General features: G+C 49.3%; 1 protein-coding gene across 1 annotated transcript; it reads right to left on the bottom strand.

Moving 5' to 3' along the window:
• Nucleotides 1–312: 312 nt before the first annotated feature.
• Trmt44 (tRNA methyltransferase 44 homolog) lies at nt 313–18,502 on the bottom strand. The gene is made up of 11 exons (XM_032916481.1): nt 18,024–18,502; nt 17,550–17,664; nt 16,131–16,350; nt 14,207–14,275; nt 13,210–13,317; nt 12,359–12,430; nt 9,846–9,952; nt 8,730–8,913; nt 7,295–7,766; nt 5,486–5,602; nt 313–1,146 (listed from the first exon to the last, which is right to left on the bottom strand). The coding sequence occupies exons 1-11, from the start codon at nt 18,478–18,480 to the stop codon at nt 917–919; spliced, it is 2,151 nt and encodes a 716-aa protein (XP_032772372.1). The 5' UTR covers nt 18,481–18,502; the 3' UTR covers nt 313–916.
• Nucleotides 18,503–19,322: the final 820 nt, after the last annotated feature.

Here is a 19,322-nt window from a genome sequence, read left to right as displayed (position 1 = left end):
CTGCCTTTCAGACAAGAGGCCAAGCTGGAAAGGGGCTCTATAGCTTCTAGGCCCCTGTGGACCTGGGAGAAAAGGCAATTACAGGTAGGGCTAATGAGAGGACAGAGACTGCTCCTCTCTGAGTTCCTGAGGACACACAACCTAGTCCATCCGAGAGAGTGGTGGTAGACGGCCATCACTGTTCTGGGAGCTGGGGCTACGAAAGTGTCAAGGGAAGAGGCGGGAGCAAGCTCTGGGGGAGCAAGCTCTTACCAGCCGGGCCCGAGAGCCCATGGTAGCTGCCCTGCTCTGGGATGCTGTAGAGCCCTTGGCTCTTCAGAATAAATGACTTTATTCTCACCACTCAGATGACACCAGGTTGGTCACCACAAATACTTCTACCACATGGGGGGTTTCAGAGACTGGTCCCCAGGACATTCAGCTGAGATGCAGTGAACGCTCCTTTTTGTTTAAAACTGAAAACAAACTTAAACGGAAATAATGTTTCCTGAAAGGAAAAACTGTCCCACACTTCTGGGGAGAATGTTCTAAAGAGAAGGATAAGGCGGAGGCAATGCTCACTGAGTCATGCCTCGAACTCAGGTGGCTAGGGGTGACTCTGGAAGCTGTAGGACTCCAATAAGGACCTCAGAAAGCCCTGTGCCTCTGCTTACAGGGATCCCGTGAGCAGAGAGCTCCTCGGCAGAGGAGACTTGGGGCACACAGTCCCGGGAATGAGGTCATTTTTGCAGAGGTTGACATGGTGGCTCTGGCATCAGAGCAGTCCACAGCCCGCATGTACCAGTGACTGACAGTGGCTCTGCATACCAACAGGTCAGACTGAAGCCAACCCAGTCCCAACATGATGTCATCAGGATAAGGGAGACAGGCAGGAGAGCCACAGAACCCAACAGCTAGAGAACACTGAAGAGGTGACTCAGGGAGCCTGCCTCTGCTTCTTCAAGGTCTGAGACGGGCGCAGCTCTTCCAGCCCATGTGCAAAGGGGCAACGGGCAGCAGGCAGTACACAGCCATCAGGGTGGTGAGTGAAGAACCAGCAGATTCGAGTCTTGAACACCTCTGCAGACAGGCTCCGCTTGGCTTCTGGAGGCTTTTCCCTCTGCAGCTCCCGCCGCCAGTCACGGATGTGAACTCGCCCATTCAGAACTGAGGTTTAGGACAAAAAGACAAAGCCTAAGACTTTCCTTAAGTGTTATTAGTATGCAGGGATTGACAAACGCCACCTTGTGGAGAGTCCTGCCAGGGGGTACAGGGTCAAGGAGAGGGCCTTCAGCCCTAAGTCCTACCTCAGGGGACCTGGATGCACAATGGATAGCAGTCAGGAAACAGCCAGAGTGGCCTGCTGCCCTTTGCCACTTCATTCTGAGGAGCCAACAGCTCTGTATGAAACTCAGCCAAAGCAACCAAACCTTCCAGCCCCCTCCCCCAGTCCTGAAAAACTACCTGTGGCCAGAGTGGCAGGAGGAACAAAAGTGCCTCATTTGAGAAGTCTGGCTCACTGACTTCCAGAACTGAACCAAATGTGTATGAGTGAATGCAGCTTCCTGTCGGCTCTGGATTCCCCTGTGCTATGGCTCCAGTGAGCCTGGCTGCTGTCAGAAGTAAATATTTCCCTTGGAAACCTGAGCAGTGAGTCCTGAGAGGACCCTATGGCACATAGGACACAGGGAGGGTTCCGTCTTCAGGGATGGCTTGAAGCCCCCAGTCAAGTGACACCACATGCAACCAACCCCCATTGGGCTGAGGTTTGTCTTTCCTGAACCAAAGCCCAGGTTAGGGTCACTTCAGGACTCAGAGAAGTTTCCCAGAGCAGAGCCTCCCACCACAGACGAGGACTGTCACTGTGGGCCCAGAACTCTCTGAACTGTGCTCAGAGGAGCCTCGAGGGCATCTCCCAGAAGCGCCAGGACACTTGTCTGTAAGTGGCCAGAAGTCCCTGTCCCTGCTGGAAGTTCTGACATGTTTAAGCAATCTGAGGTCAACAGGGGACTTGAAGCCTGCCCTGAATGCTGGCTTGGGTCGTCACTCTGGACATGGTGGCCAACAGAACCTCCTTGGATGCCTATGAACTAGTAGCATGCCTAGCCACACAATGGGGCACTCTTTGCAAGGGTCATGTGGTCAGACCCAGTCAGTAAAGACCAAAAGGGAACACTAACAATAGCAGAGGCCTAGAGAGGGGTAGCTAGGCATCTAGGATGCAGTGTGCCTATGTTCCCAGTTTATACCAGGATGCCAGGCAGTCAGCTCCCTGGTGGCCCCACAGCCCTCACTCTGGAAAGATGGTGTGAGGCACCAAGATGGGTGGCCCTCCAGGGCACATACCATCCATCCAAGTCAGACCACCAACAGTTCTCTGGGAAATGTGCTAGTAATTTAAAACGGAATCACAGGAACAAATTTGTTGCCTTCCCAATCCCCAACTCATGCCTCCTGCTGGACTGCGAAGCAGCAAAAGAGGCTCCGCTCAGCAGCTGCTCCACATCAGTAGCCTCTCACTAGCACAAGCTGAGAACCAGGGAACAGAAAGAGCACCAAGAGGCTACAGAGACGGCTCAGTGGTTAAGAGCACTGACTGCTCTTCCAGAGGTCCTGAGTTCAAATCCCAGCAACCACATGGTGGCTCACAACCATCTGTAATGGGATCTGTAATGGGATCTGATGCCCTCTTCTGGTGTGTCTGAAGACAGCTACAGTGCAATCATATACATAAAATAAATAAATAAATCTTTAAAAAAAGAAAAGAAAGAAAAAGGTGCTTTGTCTTTATAAGTACCAGCATTAGGGTCTCGCCTGGCCTGGATTGTCAAACTCACTGGTGACCTCTGAGCTATATCCAGCCTCACCAGAAGACAGAAAGACAGAAGAAACAACATGAAGGCCCCAGGAAGGGGCAGAGTCAAGATAGGGTCAATTTTTTTTTTTTTTTGGTTCTTTTTTTTTTTTTTTTTTTGGAGCTGGGGATCGGGCCGGGCCTTGCACTTCCTAGGCAAGCGCTCTACCACTGAGCTAAATCCCCAACCCCAAGATAGGGTCAATTCTGATATGGTACAGGACACTGTGCACATGAGCCACTGTGCACATGAGCATGAAATCTGAAAGCTAGCTTCCTCAGGAGCACACATGTCCCCAGACCAGCCAGAGCCACATTAGCTTAAAGCAAAACAAAACATCATCCAGAGATAAGCCCCAGTTTCAGCACATATTTTCTGCATGACTGCAGAGAGAATGTTCACGTGGCTGGATCCCTAGTCTTCTACTCAGAAATGACTTCAAAAATAACTGCCCCCCACAGCGAACTGCACCGAAAAGTGGTTAACCCCATACATGCATATTTACACTAGACAGGAGTGACCATCCTTCACAAAGTCAAAGAAACCGTGTAGCCCCTCAGGCTGCAGTACTTTAACTGACTAAAGCTTTCTAAGTAAGCACAGATCCTGGGTACTGGACAGTTCATCTGGACGTCTGAGTGTGGGGCTCTTGGTTTCAGTAATGCCTCCAGGGGGGTGTCAGGCCATTCCTGCACCTACCCACAAGCAGTATTCACCCAAGTGAGGGCCAGTTGGCTGGACAGAACCATATTAACTTCTCAAGGACAATTGGACCACCCAAGGGCAGCTGTGTAGACTCATACAGTCATAGCCTCACATGAGAGAGTGCCTGACACCATGTTCCCATGTGTACACACAGGCAGCAAGTACATATATGCTCAGGAGTACCGGGCACCCATATTCTCATGTACATTGGACAGATGTATGAGGCAGCACACACCTTGTCTTTCATGTATGTGGGATGAGACTGGGACAACTTTCCAACACCTGTGTCCCCCCCATTAAGGCCCCATTCCCTATCATCATCAGTCAGTGGCCCTTCCTGGATTAAGCCCCAACCTGTTTCCAAGTCCTGACTGGAGCACTACCTCCTAAGAAAGGGCTGAGAAACTGAGCCTGAGAGGATACTTGTAGTGAAGGCACAACGGTAATGCGTGACAATGTGGAAGTGCCTGGGGTGAATGCACTCCAGGGGGGGTGTGCTGGTTTTATATCAACCCGACATAAGCTATAGTAATCTGGAAGGTAGCAACTCAACTGGGAAAATGCCTCTAGAAGATCGGGCTGCAGGCGAGCCTGCAGGGCATTTACATAACTAGTGATTGATATGGGTAGAACCACCCCTGGGCTGGTGGTCCTGGGTTCTATAGGAAGCCATAGAGAGCAAGCTGGTAAGCAGCATTCCTTCCACAGACTTGCATCAACTCCTGCCTCCAGTTTCTCACTGGTTTGAGTTCCTATACTGGCTTTCCTCAATGGACTTGATGTCAACCAAATACACTCCTTCATCCCTGTGGTGGTCTGATTGGCCCAGGGAATGCTACTATTAGGAGGTGTAGCCTTGTTGGAGTAGGTGTGTCACTGTGAGCATGGGCTTGAAGACATTTCCTCCTAGCTCTGCCTGAGTCTGTTCCTGGCTTTCTTCAGATGAAGATGTAGAACTCTCAGTTCTGCCTGTACCATGCCTGCCTGGATGCTGCCATGTTCCCACCTTGATGATAATGGACTGAACCTCTGAACCTGTAAGCCAGCCCCAATTAAATGTTGTCCTTTATAAGCCTTGCCTTGGTCATGGTATCTGGTCACAGCAGTAAAACTCTAACTAAGATACTCCCCAAGTTGTTTTTGGTTATGGTGTTTATCACAGCAATAGTAACCATAACTGAGACATGGGGCATACACACTTTTAGAGGAGATGCACACACCCCATGAAGTAGGAGTGGCCTGCGGAGAGAGCTGGTGAGAGGACTTGGCTCCTGCAGCTCTTCTCGCCTGTGCTATTCCTACACACTCATGAATTTACAGTGCTGTCTCTACACCTCAGGCCTCTGGGCAGACACTGTCATACTCCACTCTCCATCCTTAGACTAAACACTCCTGCAGGATGGGAACTGAGCCACAGCCCATGAGGAATGCTCCCTTTTATCTCTGGAGGTATGGAATCCAGTGTTGAGGATATCAAGCAGAGACTAGAAGGCTCATGTCCCCAAGTTGACTGGTGGGCTCTACAGCTCCACATGCCTTCTTGTTGCAGGTGGCAGAGGTAAACCATGTTCTGTGGTGACACAAGATGCAGCCAGCAGGCTTTTCAACTAACCACCTTCTCTGTGTGAGGAACAGGTATCACAAAGTAAGGGGAGCTCAGGGGTATATCCTAGACAGGAGCTTCTGGACCAAGGCACTAGCAGTCTGAGTAGAGGCTGGAGTGTGTCTAGAGAGAAAGGTAGCTATGGCTTCACTCTACGCTATAAGCTGGTGGTGACCTGGTACTGTCCACTTGGTTCTTCTGAACATCTAGGCTGCCCCTGAGTATCACAACCCCCTCCATGGGGGACAGAAAGCAAGTCTACGGGATGCACAGGAGGAACCTACAGAGGAACCCAGAGGGGACAAGCAGGAAGGACAGTGTATGACGACCTCAGAGATTTTACCTTCAAATACCTGATGGCTATTCCTGAGCAGGGTCTGTAGGCCTCCACACTCCCGCTTCAGCTGCTGCAGCGTTTCTGAGTTTAGTTCTGCAGCCACTTCTGCCAAGGAAAGGCTCCCTGTGGGAAAGCAGGTTTCCACAGATAGCCTAGATTACAAGCCTATAGTCAACAGAGACTGTTGGGTCCTAAAGCCAAAGCCAATCCTGAAGCTTCAATTGTGCTTCAGCTGCAGGACCCTGTGAGTGCAATTTAATGAATCCATACCATACAACCACAGGACATGAGAGTGACAGTCACCCCAGCCACAGTGACAGTGTGCCAGCATTCAGGACCACATGCTTCCACTATGCAGGCTGAGCATCAAGTAAGTCTACCAACACATGGTGGGTGGCCCAACCCCCAGGAGATATGGCTCAGAGCTGAGGGGCAAAGACCAACAGACAAGCTTCTAGCTCTGCCTCTTGCAAGCTGTCAGAGCGTTGCAGGGCACTGCCCACCTAAGCCAGGCACACAGGTGGGGCTGGAATGGGAGGAGTGACACAGAGTTGCAGATATCACAGTGAGGTCTCTCTCATTCACAATGCTGCTCAAGACCCTGCTGAGACATGAAAACACCCTGACCAGACACCCAGCGACAATGAAGTCTATTTCAATTTAGATGACAATGGGTCTCCCTGGGTGCACTTGCCAAAGGTCTCACCTTTCAGTGCACCTGTGCCTCCTAGAGCTGGAGGCTAAAGACAGCCCAGCCTCCAGCCTTATTACTTAAGCAGTAGCAGCACTGACCCAGACTGGAGGGCCTCCTTCTTAGTGTCCAGCAATAGTTTACTGAGGGAGATATCCAGGCCTCTATCAGGAAGAAAAGGGAAAGGCCATGGGTAGCCTCAGAGGCCCAGGCACACCTTCCTCACACACCCAGGGGTACTTGAGAGTCTCATAAACACGGGCCTCCAGATACCCATCAGGTACAGTATGGTCCCCACCCAGAACTCCTCCTGGTAGCAGGCAGGGTGAGACCCAGCCCCTAGAGCCATCTCTGGACCTAGGTTTGCAGGAGGGCCCATCCTGCTCATGGCTTTCCATCCCAGGCATAGCCCAGCAGCCCCCAGTTCCCATCACTTCCTCTGGTAAAGCAGGAATCTGGCTTGTACAGTACACTCAGGAACCTGACCCCGCTGCCATCCCAGACCCTGCTGCCATCCCAGAGCTCCCTTTGTTCTTTCAGCCTTGGTGGGAAACCTTGCCTGCCTCCCTCTGCAAAGACCCTATATTAGCATCTACAGAGTGCTGAATCTTTAAGTTATATGGTCACCTGAGCCGAGACCACTCTGGCCAGTGGAGGCTCCCAGGATTGGTTAGCTCTGAAGGGGAACATACAAGGTCCTGCCATGTCACATGTGGGAGATGAGAGGATAAAGGGAAGAAACCTGGACCCAGCAATCACAGAGGATGTGGCAAGGACAAGTGTTGCCACTGTGCTTTACATTATGCTGGGGGCCACCTGCACCTGTGTGGGGAGAGAACGAGGCAATGTTCTCAGCTTCAGGTGTAACGCTGGTTCTGGTCAGCAGATGGCCCCATACCGCCTCCTGGTGGTCACAGGTGGAAGGAAAGAGGTGCAGCTGGAAGCTCTGACAGCCTTTGCTGTAACAGCAACCCTACTTTGCCTGTTTTCTCTCCAATGTACAGGTTCCAGCCAATGAACAATCAGATGCTACTGTGGTCAGCTGTTCACTCCCAGCTGAGTGTGCTGAGCTAAGAAGACCCAGAGTCCCAATGGCCAGTGAGCCTGCCTCAGTGGGGGCCTACCTCCTCCATTCCAGGTCTTCAGACTCCCGGCTTCAGAGTTTCCCGTGTTGAACCTCTTTCCATCTAACAACAAGTTTGCCACCTGTAAAACCACTTGGTCAATGAAGTCTCGAGGGAGGGCAGCACAATTCCTCACACGCTCAGCCTTTTCTCTAGGGCAGAACCCAGGCACCCAGAGTCCTGTGGCTGGGGCTCCTGTTCCTCGCTCAGCAGCCAGGCCCTCTGGCATGCACTCAGCCTCAGCATCAAAGGTCCTGTGACTGTCCTGGTGACCAGCATCAAAGGTCCTGTGACTGTCCTGGTGACCAGCATCGTCATCGTGAGCAGCAGTCTGGGGTACAGAAGGTGCATGTCCCCCACCAGGCAGGCTCTGTGGAAGGCCCTGTCTGCTGTGCAGGTATCGTGTTCTCTGCTCATCCATCCAGACCTCTGCAGAAGGCAGGTATGTTCTGGATTTCCCAATGAGGCAGACCTGTGTTTGAAGAGACATTGAATTTCAACACTCCTGGAGCACACTTTTGCTGAAGTACAAATTATACCATGAAAAGAAAGAAATCGGAGTTGGGGATTTGGCTCAGTGGTAGAGTGCTTGCCTATGGCGCAAGGCCCTGGGTTCAGTCCCCAGCTCAAAAAAAAAAAAAAAAAAAAAAAAAAAAAAAAAAAAAAAAGAAAAGAAATCCTTACTTGAGCCTTTTTGGTTATATTAGGGATGGAATCCAAGGCCTAGTACATGCTGGGAAGCTATCCCCTCTAAAGAATACCCTTAGCTCCAAAACCCTTATTCTTTTGAACAGATACCAACAGAAATGATTTCATAATAACAACAACAATAAAAACTACTGAGGAATGTGGATGCAGGAAGGTGCAAGTTAGCTCCAGTGGTCCTTACTGGAACTGCCCTTGATCCAGGGATAACACAGTTTACCACTGAAGGTTTCTGAGGTCTGTGAGAGAGTGGGCTGTGTGTTAACCTGCTAGCATGATGTAGGTGCCCAGTGCATCTAGGGAACTTCCTCTGCATTTTTTTCTCTGATCATCAACTCCAAAGTTAAAGTGCACACCAGCAAAGAGGGCCAACGAAGTCCATTAAGGCCGCTCAGCCCTACCATGGGCTCTGCGTTTGGAGCTGAGCAGCATCTGATGTGTTTGGTCCCCACCAGCACTTACTGGGCACAATGCAGATCATCCAACTGCAACACTGGCTCAGAGACTGCATGAGCTTCCTTGGGAATTAGTGACAATCAGTGGAACTGCAGCCATGAAACACAAGTCTGCCACCCCAGAGTGAGCCTTAGCCCGCTCAGAGAAGCCAGATTTGCTGACATAGCATTTGGGGGAAAAGCTGTCGGCCTGAGGACAGGCCTGAAGGAGCTCTGAAGGAGCTCTAGGCAAAGCACACAGAGCTCCCAGGCCCTGGACCTGCTCTGGCACATACCCGCTTGGTAGACGGAATCCTGAGGCAGTCCTCCTGTACGTGGAAGCCACAGGAGAGCCCCACCTCCAGCACGAAGTCCAGGTACTCTCGGTACTGTGTCTTCTTGCTCTGCCGCCGCCGGTATCGCCCTACAAAGTCAAAAAAACAGCAGGGCAGGACGAAGAACCGACAGGTATAGGAAGACCTGGAAAGGAAAGAAATCCAGGAAATGTTTAGGAGCCCAGCAGAGAGCCAGGAAGACCCAAGGAGCCCAGCCCGACCCAGGTAGACAGGCTCACCATAGCATGCACAAGCAACACAGGACTGAGTCCTAGGCTGTTCCTGGCAATTCTTACATCTATAAATGAGCGGATTTTTTTTTTTTTTTTTTTTTTTTGAGACAAGGTTTCAAGAACTATTTATTCCTGACTTCCTTGCCTCAACCTTCAATGTGCTGGGGTAAAAAGCATAGCCACCATATTGAGATTCTTTCCCATGGGTCTCTAAAAACTATGCAGCACATCATATTTTGCAATAAAATATTGAATTAATAAAAGATAATTTTCCTGTGCAGTTACTCTGGCCCTCTGATTTTAGCTCTCCAGAGCTGGAACTTCAGGTAGGTATTAGAAACCAAGACAGATGCAGCAAAGGTAAGTTCAGACATGACCTGGAGTGGAGCTAGAAGCATGCCAAACTCAAAGAGTTCTGGTGGTGGGAGAGGCCCAATATAAGACTAAGGGAAGCAGGGCTGAAGGCCCTGCATCTCAGAATCCTCAGTGGTCTGTCTGTAAGGTGCAGACTGCTGCAAAGGGTCTGTCTGAGGAAAGATTTCCCCTCAAAACCAAACCCCCCAAAATCAGAAGAACATTAAAAAAAGAAAAAGCACATGGGTTAGAAATGTCATAGAGATGATAACAGTGGAATCAATGGAGCCAACAGAACATGTTGGAGGCATGTGTGTGGCTTAGGTTTATTAATAGGCACGGTTTCGAAAGAAAGCAGGTAGATTTAAATGTACTCAGTATATATGCTGCCGTCATTTCAACACTGAGTTACCATGTCAGTGCCGCAGTGGCCAGGGTGCTATGGAGGACACATGCTCAGAAGACACAGACACCCATCTCTCCTGCTTACCTGGCTGCAATGACAGGGATCCAGGGGGTGAGCTCATCAGAATGGTTACCAATCAGCCAGTCAACACCAGGGAACAGTGTCTTGTCACTTGGAGTGATGGAACCTTCCTTAAGAATGTCACACAAGTTGAACCAGTCAGTCCATGCACCAGAAGCTCTGGGCTATGGCCGCAGTCCACCTACCACATGACCCTCCCAGGCCTCCTCTGTGCCCAGCTCACTAAAAGGTGACTATTCTGCCCATAGTTGGTCCCCAAGGACACAAATCATTGGCAACTTTTTGAGTCCCTCAAAACAGCACTTTTCTGATGACTTAACTTGTTTCCCTGCATAAACACAGAAAGTATCCAACAGTGAAACAGCTGGTAACCAAATGAGCCCACAAGTTCTAGGCTATTCTGTCACTATGGTCAGGGAACTCTCAGCTGTGATATCTCACCCACACCACCCTTCTTAGTTTCTGTACAGCACCCTTCCTGGTGGTCAACTGCCAGTCTCAAATTAATAATCCCTCCCAGCAGGAGCATCACAGCTATGGAGGTGCTGGTTCCTGACAAGTTTACACTGATGCTAAGACACTGTACGTACACAGTCCAACTGCCACATACATAACCACATAGGGAAACAAACCTTTAACCTCTGCACTTATATGTGCCCATTTGTCCTTCATGTGTCAAGAACTTACTTATACTTTGGACGGCCATTACTAGGCCACGGGGTCCTGGAAACAATTAGACCTGCTTTACAAAAGGCCTTCTGAATACAGCAAATTGCAACCATCCCATTCTATGCACAAACTCCAGACAATCTGAGATTCCAAATACACTCCCACTGAACAGGGATTGGAAAGATGCTTAAGCCACAATGGATGGGATTTCAGTCAGAGCTTTCAGAGAAACCCACAACTGCAGCTGGAAATACACTATGAACGGCAGCAGCACGCAACCCATCAAATGCTCAGGGCCACAGGCTCAGGCAGAGTGCAACACAACACAGATGGCTTCCACCTCACACACTCAATGCCTGCACTGAGACTAGATGGGGTTCCCACATCAGGGTGACTCATGGAAGGGGCTGAGGCAGGTGCTAAAGATCCCTAAGGAACAGCTCAAACCTCTACACAATTCCTGAAAGCCCTTCATACCAATCAGCACTTCCTGTAGTCAGGACTTACTACTATGTGGTAGTCTGAGTATGCCCACGGGAAGTGGCACTATTAGGAGGTGTGGCCTTGTTGGAGGAAGTGCATCACTGTGGAGTTGGCTTTGAGGTCCTATGCTCAAGCTCCACCCACTGTGGCAGTAAGCCTCCTCCTGGCTGCCTGTGGAAGGAAGTCTCCTGCCTGCCTTTACATCAAGATGTAGAACTCTCAGTTCCTTCTCTATAGCACCACATCTGCCTGGAGGCTGCCATGCTTCCCACATGATGATACTGGACTGAACCTCTGAATCTATAAGTCAGCCCCAACTAAATGTTTGTCTTTATAAGAGTTGCCTTGGTTGGGGTGTCCTTTCACAGCAGTAAAACCCTAAGAAACATGGGACAGTTTAAAGTCCCTACCAAGCAGAGGGCAAGCCCCAGGGATACAGTAACACCAAATAACCAAATTCTGCCAAATAACTCCTGTTGGTTGTCAGTCTCACGGCCAGCATGGACTGCACATCCACCAGCAGGGCTCGCTATACACCCGCCACACACCAACAGTCCTCAAAATGGAGACTAAAGTTTCTTTCTTTTAAGAGACAATGTCTAACTATTAGCATCAGATGGGTTGGAACCTGTTCATGTAGACTACATTGGCCTAGAACTCAGGGATGTACCTGCCTCTGCCTCCCAAGAGTTGAGGTTAAAGACAGATGCCACCACACTCAGCCCTAAAAAATTTCTCAATTTCCTTCCTTTTTTTAAGGTAAAGGTCTCACGAAACCCAGGTTGGCCTTGAACTAAGTTATCTTTCTGTCTCCACCTCACAAGTGTCAGAATTACAGGAGTTCACCAGGTTGCTTGGCTAAATTTCCTGTACCGTGAATCTACAAGCAATTATGAACTCCTGGGAAAACAACCATGAGTAAAGAAGGAAAAGTAAGGGCTGAGGGGCTTGCAGTGAGCTCCCTGCCCCTCAAAGCCTTTGTCCTATTACCCCAACTTGAAAAAGAGATGAGACAACAGAAAATGCAAAGTCTCTAAAGCTGTACTTCCTGCTACAGATAGAGCAATGGCTATGGGCGTGTGTGGGGCAGCAGGGGGCAGGGCAGGTCCAGTGACAGCTGTGGGCAGTGTGTGGGGCAGTGGGGGGGCAGCCAGGTCCAGTGGCAGCTGTGGGCGTGGGGGGACAGCAGGGGGGGCAGCCAGGTCCAGTGGCAGCTATGGGCATGGGGGGCAGTGGGGAGGCAGGACAGGTCCAGTGGCAGCTGTGGGCAGCATGTGAGACAGTGGGGGCTAAATCCAGAAGCACTCCTGCCAACAGCTGACCCTAGGGGACAATTCTTGCTAGATCGAGGGGTGGGGCAGTACCTCCAGCTGAGTTTGGGGTCCATACATGTCCCAGATTTTTCTTCTTCGGACATCAATCCCTCTGCCTGGATGCTGAGATGAGAAGTTTTAAAATTATGAGTTAAGTTTGGACCATTACAGTAAGTTAGCAAAAATAACAAATCTGCAGGCACACATAAATCTGCCACTGCCACATAAAAAGGGCAGATGTGGGTTGGGGATTTAGCTCAGTGGTAGAGCGCTTGCCTAGGAAGCGCAAGGCCCTGGGTCAAGGCCGTGGGTTCGGTCCCCAGCTCCGAAAAAAAGAACAAAAAAAAAAGGGCAGATGTGCCTGGCATCTGGGAGAGGCACAGCTCCCAACTCTTGGCAACATTGCACACCTGCGTGGTTGGTGAGAACTTGCACCCCACCAGCGATCATCACAGAACTTTAAAAGGGACCTTAGTAGCTGTGTCCTAAGGACACATCCAGAGCCAGTGCTCAGCGGACATGGTGGGGAAGGAAAGCTTGTGATCAGCCCCCTCACAGTCCGTGCACCTTGACTCCAACCTTATTCTTCTCCAACTTGGGTAGAGCCATGGAACTTTCCCATCACCCCTAGACTCAGCCTCCAGGCCCTTTCAGGGATGCCACTGCAAATGAGCCAGGCTGCAGCATCAAGAAATGTTGGAGCTGGGTGTAGCCGAATAAGGTGGAGTCACAGAGAGGTCTCTGTGAGTTTGAGGCTAACCTGTACTATATAGCAAGTTCTAGGCTAGTCAAGTTACACTCTAAGACACTGCCTTAAAATAATTAAAAAATAAAAAAAACCATGGAGGCCCCTTTGCCCAACCCAGAGAAAGCTTGAGAAAAGGCAACAAAGCTGTGCTCACCCCCTCGTTGCTCAGGATGTGGACCAGAAGGCCATTTCCACACCCCAGGTCCACGAAAGACTGCTTGGTGGTGATGCCCTTCTCAGCCCTTTCCTCTTCCCATAGGATCTGAAGAAAGAGACAAAGTAAACACAATTCCCATGTTGACTCATTCTATTCCAGATCAATCCTAACAGGATTTGTAAGGCCCTGGGTTCTGGCCCAAAGATTACAAAGAGAAAGAAAATGAAGGACCCAAACGCTAATGCCACTAGGGTATGAGAACTGGGGGTGGAGTAACTTCTTTCAAGACCCCAGGGCTCCCATGAAGGTGACACAAATGAGCAGCACACACGGGGTCTTTGGCCCAGGGGACACTAGGACATACCCACACCCCACAGCCCCCACTGCTCTCCCCTGACTTATTCAGGACTGAGGTACAGCTTAGTGGTACCAATTGAGCTCAGCACATAAAAGGCCCTGGTTTCCTTCTAGCAGAAAAAGGGCATCTACATCCAGTGGTCACCAGCACACCAAGATGACTCAGTGTTTCTCCTTTACTTCTACATGCCTTGACAACCAAAATAACCCCGTTTTCTAAACTAAGAGAACTACAAGTTAAAGAGAAACAGGGAAGCTCTAGTTTAACCACTGTACAGATAAGAAAATCAAAAGTGCTGAGAAGAGAAGCATCCAGTTGAGCTGGCCAGCAGCAAGTTAAGGATGGACGAGGGGAGAGAGGCCCAGCCCACAGCTGGACAGCACTGGATTGTTGGTGCCTCCACAGTGACAACTGTGTCTCACTAACCGATGCCTGACCGTCTGCCCTCCTACCTCCAGCTTCCTGATTCACACATGCTCTGTGCTCCTGCAGGAGTCATGCAGGATGTGAAATCATTTCACAGCAAGGAAAAACACAAGTCCTGACTTGGTGAATGCTCTACCCCCAAATAGTAGCACCTTTGAGAGGCAAACTTCACACATTCCATGTGAGTGTGAACACTGCGAATATTCTTACCAACAGGTACGTAGCAATGGCCACGTCTTCATATACAAACTTTTCAGGATCGGTTACTTCAGGCCAAACCTAAAATGTTTTCAGAGAATATGTAAATAGCTGTGAAATCAACAATTTAAATATCTCTAAACAGCCTAGATCAAACCAAAACTAATCATAAAATAAATAAAGGTACTTTCATTTTAAAGGCAAGTTCACAGTTGATTTCTTGCAATAAGTGCTTTATACAAAAAACAGTTACTACGCTGCTTGTAACGGACAGATTGTGTCCTGTACAAAGTGATCCAAAGCATCAGCACTATAGACTAGTGTCAGTCACAGAAAAAAGTCAGCTCATCTGTATAGAGACAATGACTAATGAGATGAGGGAGAGGAGCAGGGCTAGGGAGGTGCCTCAGTGGGTAAAGTGCTTGCTTTGCAAGCCTGGGGATCAGAGTTCAAATCCTCAGTACCCACATAAAAAGTCACGGATAGTCATGAGGCTCATGTAGTCCCAGCCCTGGGTCAGTGGGAACAGGAGGCTCACTGGAGCTGGCTAACTGCCAGCCAGCTCCAGGTTCAGTGTAAGACCCTCACGATGGAGGGCCCAACTCTGCATGTGCATGCATAGGTACATGTACCCTTCACACTCATGCAAGCACTCAGAGGAAGAAATATGAGAATGGTGCAGACGGCCACATACCAGACTCACGAGACTGGGCTAACTGCTCAGGGCCAGGCTCTATGATACAGAGGCAGGACAGTCAAGACATCTCCAGAGTCAGCCATCTACACAATGGTCAGGTACAGTAAATGATGCAATGCATCACCACGTCCTGGGAATAGTTTAAAGGCTGAAAAGCAGGAGCACCTCCTTAAAGGTATTTAGAGTACCAGGGAGACGGAAGACCCTCCCAGGGCCAGGGCCTTCAGGGGAAGGGAGCCCAGCTGTTGTATAGATCTGAACCATATCTCTAAATGAATCACTGAGGATCCAAGCCTGTGGCTTGGGCTACTTTGCCTTATAATGCAAGGACTAACTCAAGTTCATATTGTCATGAAGTACACGACTGTTTAGAGTGACTGTCTTAGAAATACCTTTAAGTTAATGAGGCCAGGGCTGGAGAGACAGCTCAAAGGTTGAGAGCTTACTGCTCTTGCAAAGAATCTGAGTTTGGTTCTCAACACGCAAGTCAGGCAGTTTACTGCCACTGCCTCTAAGTCCAGCCCCAGGTGAATCTGACACCCTATTACGTCTCTATGGGAAACTGCATGTGTATGAACATATCCCTACACAGAGACACATCTATAAATTAAAAATTAAAATAATTGGGGCTGGAGAGATGGCTCAGCGGTTAAGAGCACCCGACTACTCTTCCAGAGGTCCTGAGTTCAATTCCCAGCAACCACATGGTGGCTCACAACCATCTGTAAAGAGATCAGATGCCCTCTTCTGGTGTGTCTGATGGCAGCTACAGTGTACTTATATATAATAAATGAATAAATCTTTTTAAAAAAATTAAAATAATTTCTCTTAAACCAGCTAGACCCACACGGTGGCACATACATGGGTCCCTAGCACTTGGAAGAGGCAGAAGGACCATGAGTTTCAGGCTAACTGGGGCTACACAGAAACTTTGTCTCAAAAAACAAAAATGAAACTTAAAAAAAAAAAAAAAGTAAATGTTATAATATGGTAGCTAACAATGTTTATTGATTTTTAGATTAAAATTTCCCTTCTGAGTTCTTGAAAAATGTGAAAAAGTTTACTTCTGGTTTTAAATATGTACCCAAACATCTTGGTTTGCACTATGTGTACCCATAGTTGGATTTCAGTGTGATACCTGAACTTGATAGGAAGCCCACAGGCAACGGAGTCTCCCTGGCAGGCACCTGCCATGTCATTTGTTAAATGAGGGGACCGTGAACACGCCTTGAGCATTACCTTTACCATGTCTCTGTACTTCTCTTTGAGCTCCTGGTACATCCTGCTATAGGGCAGGACAGAGACCAGGGAAAGTGTGCTTTTAAACTCGCTCTTCCTGTTCTCCACTGCCCACCTGGCCAGCTTGGACAGCAGTTCTTCTGCAAGCCAGGCAGGCTTGGGGTAGACAACACCATCCGAATGCCACCTCTCTGGACAGAAAATTAAAACAGATATGAACCTTCAAAAATAAGAGAAATACCAATGAGAAGTGCTGGCTTCAATTCTTATTCCTAAGTCATATGTTTATTTTCCAAAAGGGAGCCGTAAGTACAACATTCTTTCTCTCAGTGTGTGTATGTGCGCACATGTGCATGTTGTTGTTGCTGGTATCAAACCCAGGACCTAGCTAGGCCCAAGATGGGCAGGTGTTCTACTACCGAAAGACAAACCTGCACTTTATAAGAGAGACTCTAAACTATGACAGGATATGCCACCCGCTACTCTGGACCAAGATATACTAATAGCAGCGTGATGACGGGATAAGAATTCATGTGAATTTGGTCTAGATTTAAAATGTTCCCCAAAGACTCCTGTGTTGAAAACTTCAGCTGAGCTCTAAGGTGGGGCCTTTGGGAAGTGAATGTACCATGACAGGACCAACCTCATCAACAGGCTAACTCAGAGAGACATTCAGCTTAAGGGATATTAGGGATGATGGGGGCTTAGAGGGTGAGTGAAGTTTTGTTGGAGAAAGCAGGGAGTTGGGTTGGGGGGTGAGCTCTTAAGGGCAGAATTTGTCCATGGGCCCCCTCTTTATTTCTGGCTGCCTTGAGTGAGAAGTTTTGACTCATGCTCCTAGGTCCTCACTACAGGCCCCAAAACCAAACAGGGGAATGATCACAAACTAAAACCTGATACCCTTTTAAAATTATATACACACATTTCTCTCTCTCTCTCTCTCTCTCTCTCTCTCTCTCTCTCTCTCTCTCTCTCTCTGTGTGTGTGTGTGTGTGTGTGTGTGTGTGTGTGTGTGTGTGTGTGTGTAAGTAAAAGACAGAGGACAGCTCACAGAATTAGGGATCAAAATCAGCTTGTAAGATTTGAAGCAAGCACCTTTATGCACAGAGTCATTTCACTGGCTCTCAAACATCCTTAAGTTATCTTCCCTGGGTATTATGCAACAGAAAGCTGACTAGCAGAGTATCCCAGCTAGTTGCTGTTTGACCCTAAATGGCATATGGAATGTAGAGATTGAGGACTCTGGCTACATTGTGATCCCCAACCCTGGACCAGCACCAGGAACAGCAGAGTGGTGATTACAGTGTACATCTGCGACCAGCCCATCAACATAAGACCTTGGCTTTCCAGCTGTCTGAAGATAGGATGTCTGGGATGGGCAACACATAGTGGTGCAACAGAGCAGTATCCAGTTCTTACCATTCTCCTTCCCTGTGATGGAGACAGAGCTGATACACATTGCTCATTTTAACCTCCAAATTCCCCTCATTATCTTCTTCCAAGGGCAAAAAGGTGACACTCCCACTGGAAACATCTGAGAGAAAAAGACAAAGCCATCATCAGGTCATAGCTGCTTTAAAAAGATCCCTTAGAAATAGAACTGAGCAGCAATGAACACAAGAGTGATGCTTTACAATCCTTAGTGGCTGTCTGTCGCTGGGGAGAAGGGCTCTACACTTTGGACACATCATTATAGCCAGCACTTAGAAAATACAAGGTCAGAGCTGGCCAGACGCGCTCCTTTAATCTTAGCACTTGGGAGGCCAATGAAGGTGTATCTCTGTGGGTTTGAGGCCAGCCTGCTATACATAGCGAATTCCAGGCCATATAAGACCCTGTCTCAAAAATCGAGAGCTTTTCAGTCTGTTTGCGCTCTTCCCACTACTCTCCTACCTTGCACCACCAGTTCTTTCTTCGGCTCTGTAAGGGGGAAGTGAGGGCTCGCTTTCGGGATGACCGTTCTGAGAACCAGGTCGAGCTCCTGCGCGGCTTCAGGAGGAGAACCCAACGAGGGGCCATAGAAGGCCAGTATTTCCGGATTGGAGTGGACGAGGCTTTGGGAGACTCGGTTCCATAGCAAGTCCAGGTCAGCCGCGGGAGCGGTGCCTTCGCGGTCCGCCCTAGATCCCCGTCCCGGTTCCCTCTCCAGCCCGTGCCCCTGTCCCTGCCGCGGTCCACACTCCGCCTGGGCGCTGGGCCGCAAAGTTCTCCCGCGGGCTTCCATGCGGGCGCCACACAGCCTCTTGTTGGCCACCTGTGGCCTCTCCAGCCACACGGTCACGGCGGCCCAGAAGCCTCCGGGTAGCAGAGAATCAGGGTCGTTTAGCGGCACTCTACGGAGCTCCTCCATATCTGCGCTCTCGGCGCGTTGGGATGACGCGACCCGGAAGAGCATTGGCTCATGGGAATTAGAGCCGGAAGGCCCGCCCTCCGGTAACCTCCGGCCGGGCGGTGGAGGAGGCTAAGACTAGGGCTGATCAGAGTGTTTTCCGCTGTGAATACAGTCTCCTGGGATCCTCAAAGGTTGAACGCACAGCCTCTTCTCCGCTTGCTTTCTTCCGTGGAAATAAGAGTTCCCAAACGGTACATCCATCTCACACCCCAAAATTAAGTTTTGTCCCATAGGTTCTACCTGTCCCACGGCAAAGCTAATAATACGGAGAGGATAGAGAGAGCATTATTACTTGAGCAAACAAGATGGAACTGATACTCTCAGCAGAAAGCCACACTTATGTGGAGGATTCTACAAAGCCGGATGACTACAACTTCATATTGTGAAGAGTTGGAATGCAGACCCAAAGCCAGCTTAGCTCCGTCATAGCCGTGCATTGCCCACCTCTGCGTCTGACTCCAAAGTTTTTGACTGGAATATACCTTTGACTGGAATATATTAACTTGGCAGAACATTACCTCCTGCCAACCAAAGAGATAAGGCTGCCATCAGAAAACATAAGCACCATAGCAGAGACGTTCTTACTTTGTTACCTGAGATCCTCAACAAAGTATTTAGCTCAGTGGGATAGTTTCCCCTAAGGAACCTGCCTAACCTTCAGCCCACATCAGAGATTGGAGGTGCCACACTGAGTCACTAATTTCTCTGTCTCTGCACCCCACATCCTACACACGCACAAACTTTGCTTTCAGGCTCCATGGATACTGACTTATTGGATGTCTCTTTTTCTTTCCCAGGCA

This window comes from Rattus rattus, chromosome 11 (genome assembly GCF_011064425.1).
Source record: "Rattus rattus isolate New Zealand chromosome 11, Rrattus_CSIRO_v1, whole genome shotgun sequence".
Lineage (NCBI taxonomy): Eukaryota > Metazoa > Chordata > Mammalia > Rodentia > Muridae > Rattus > Rattus rattus.
This window is presented reverse-complemented; position numbering and strand designations above follow the sequence as displayed.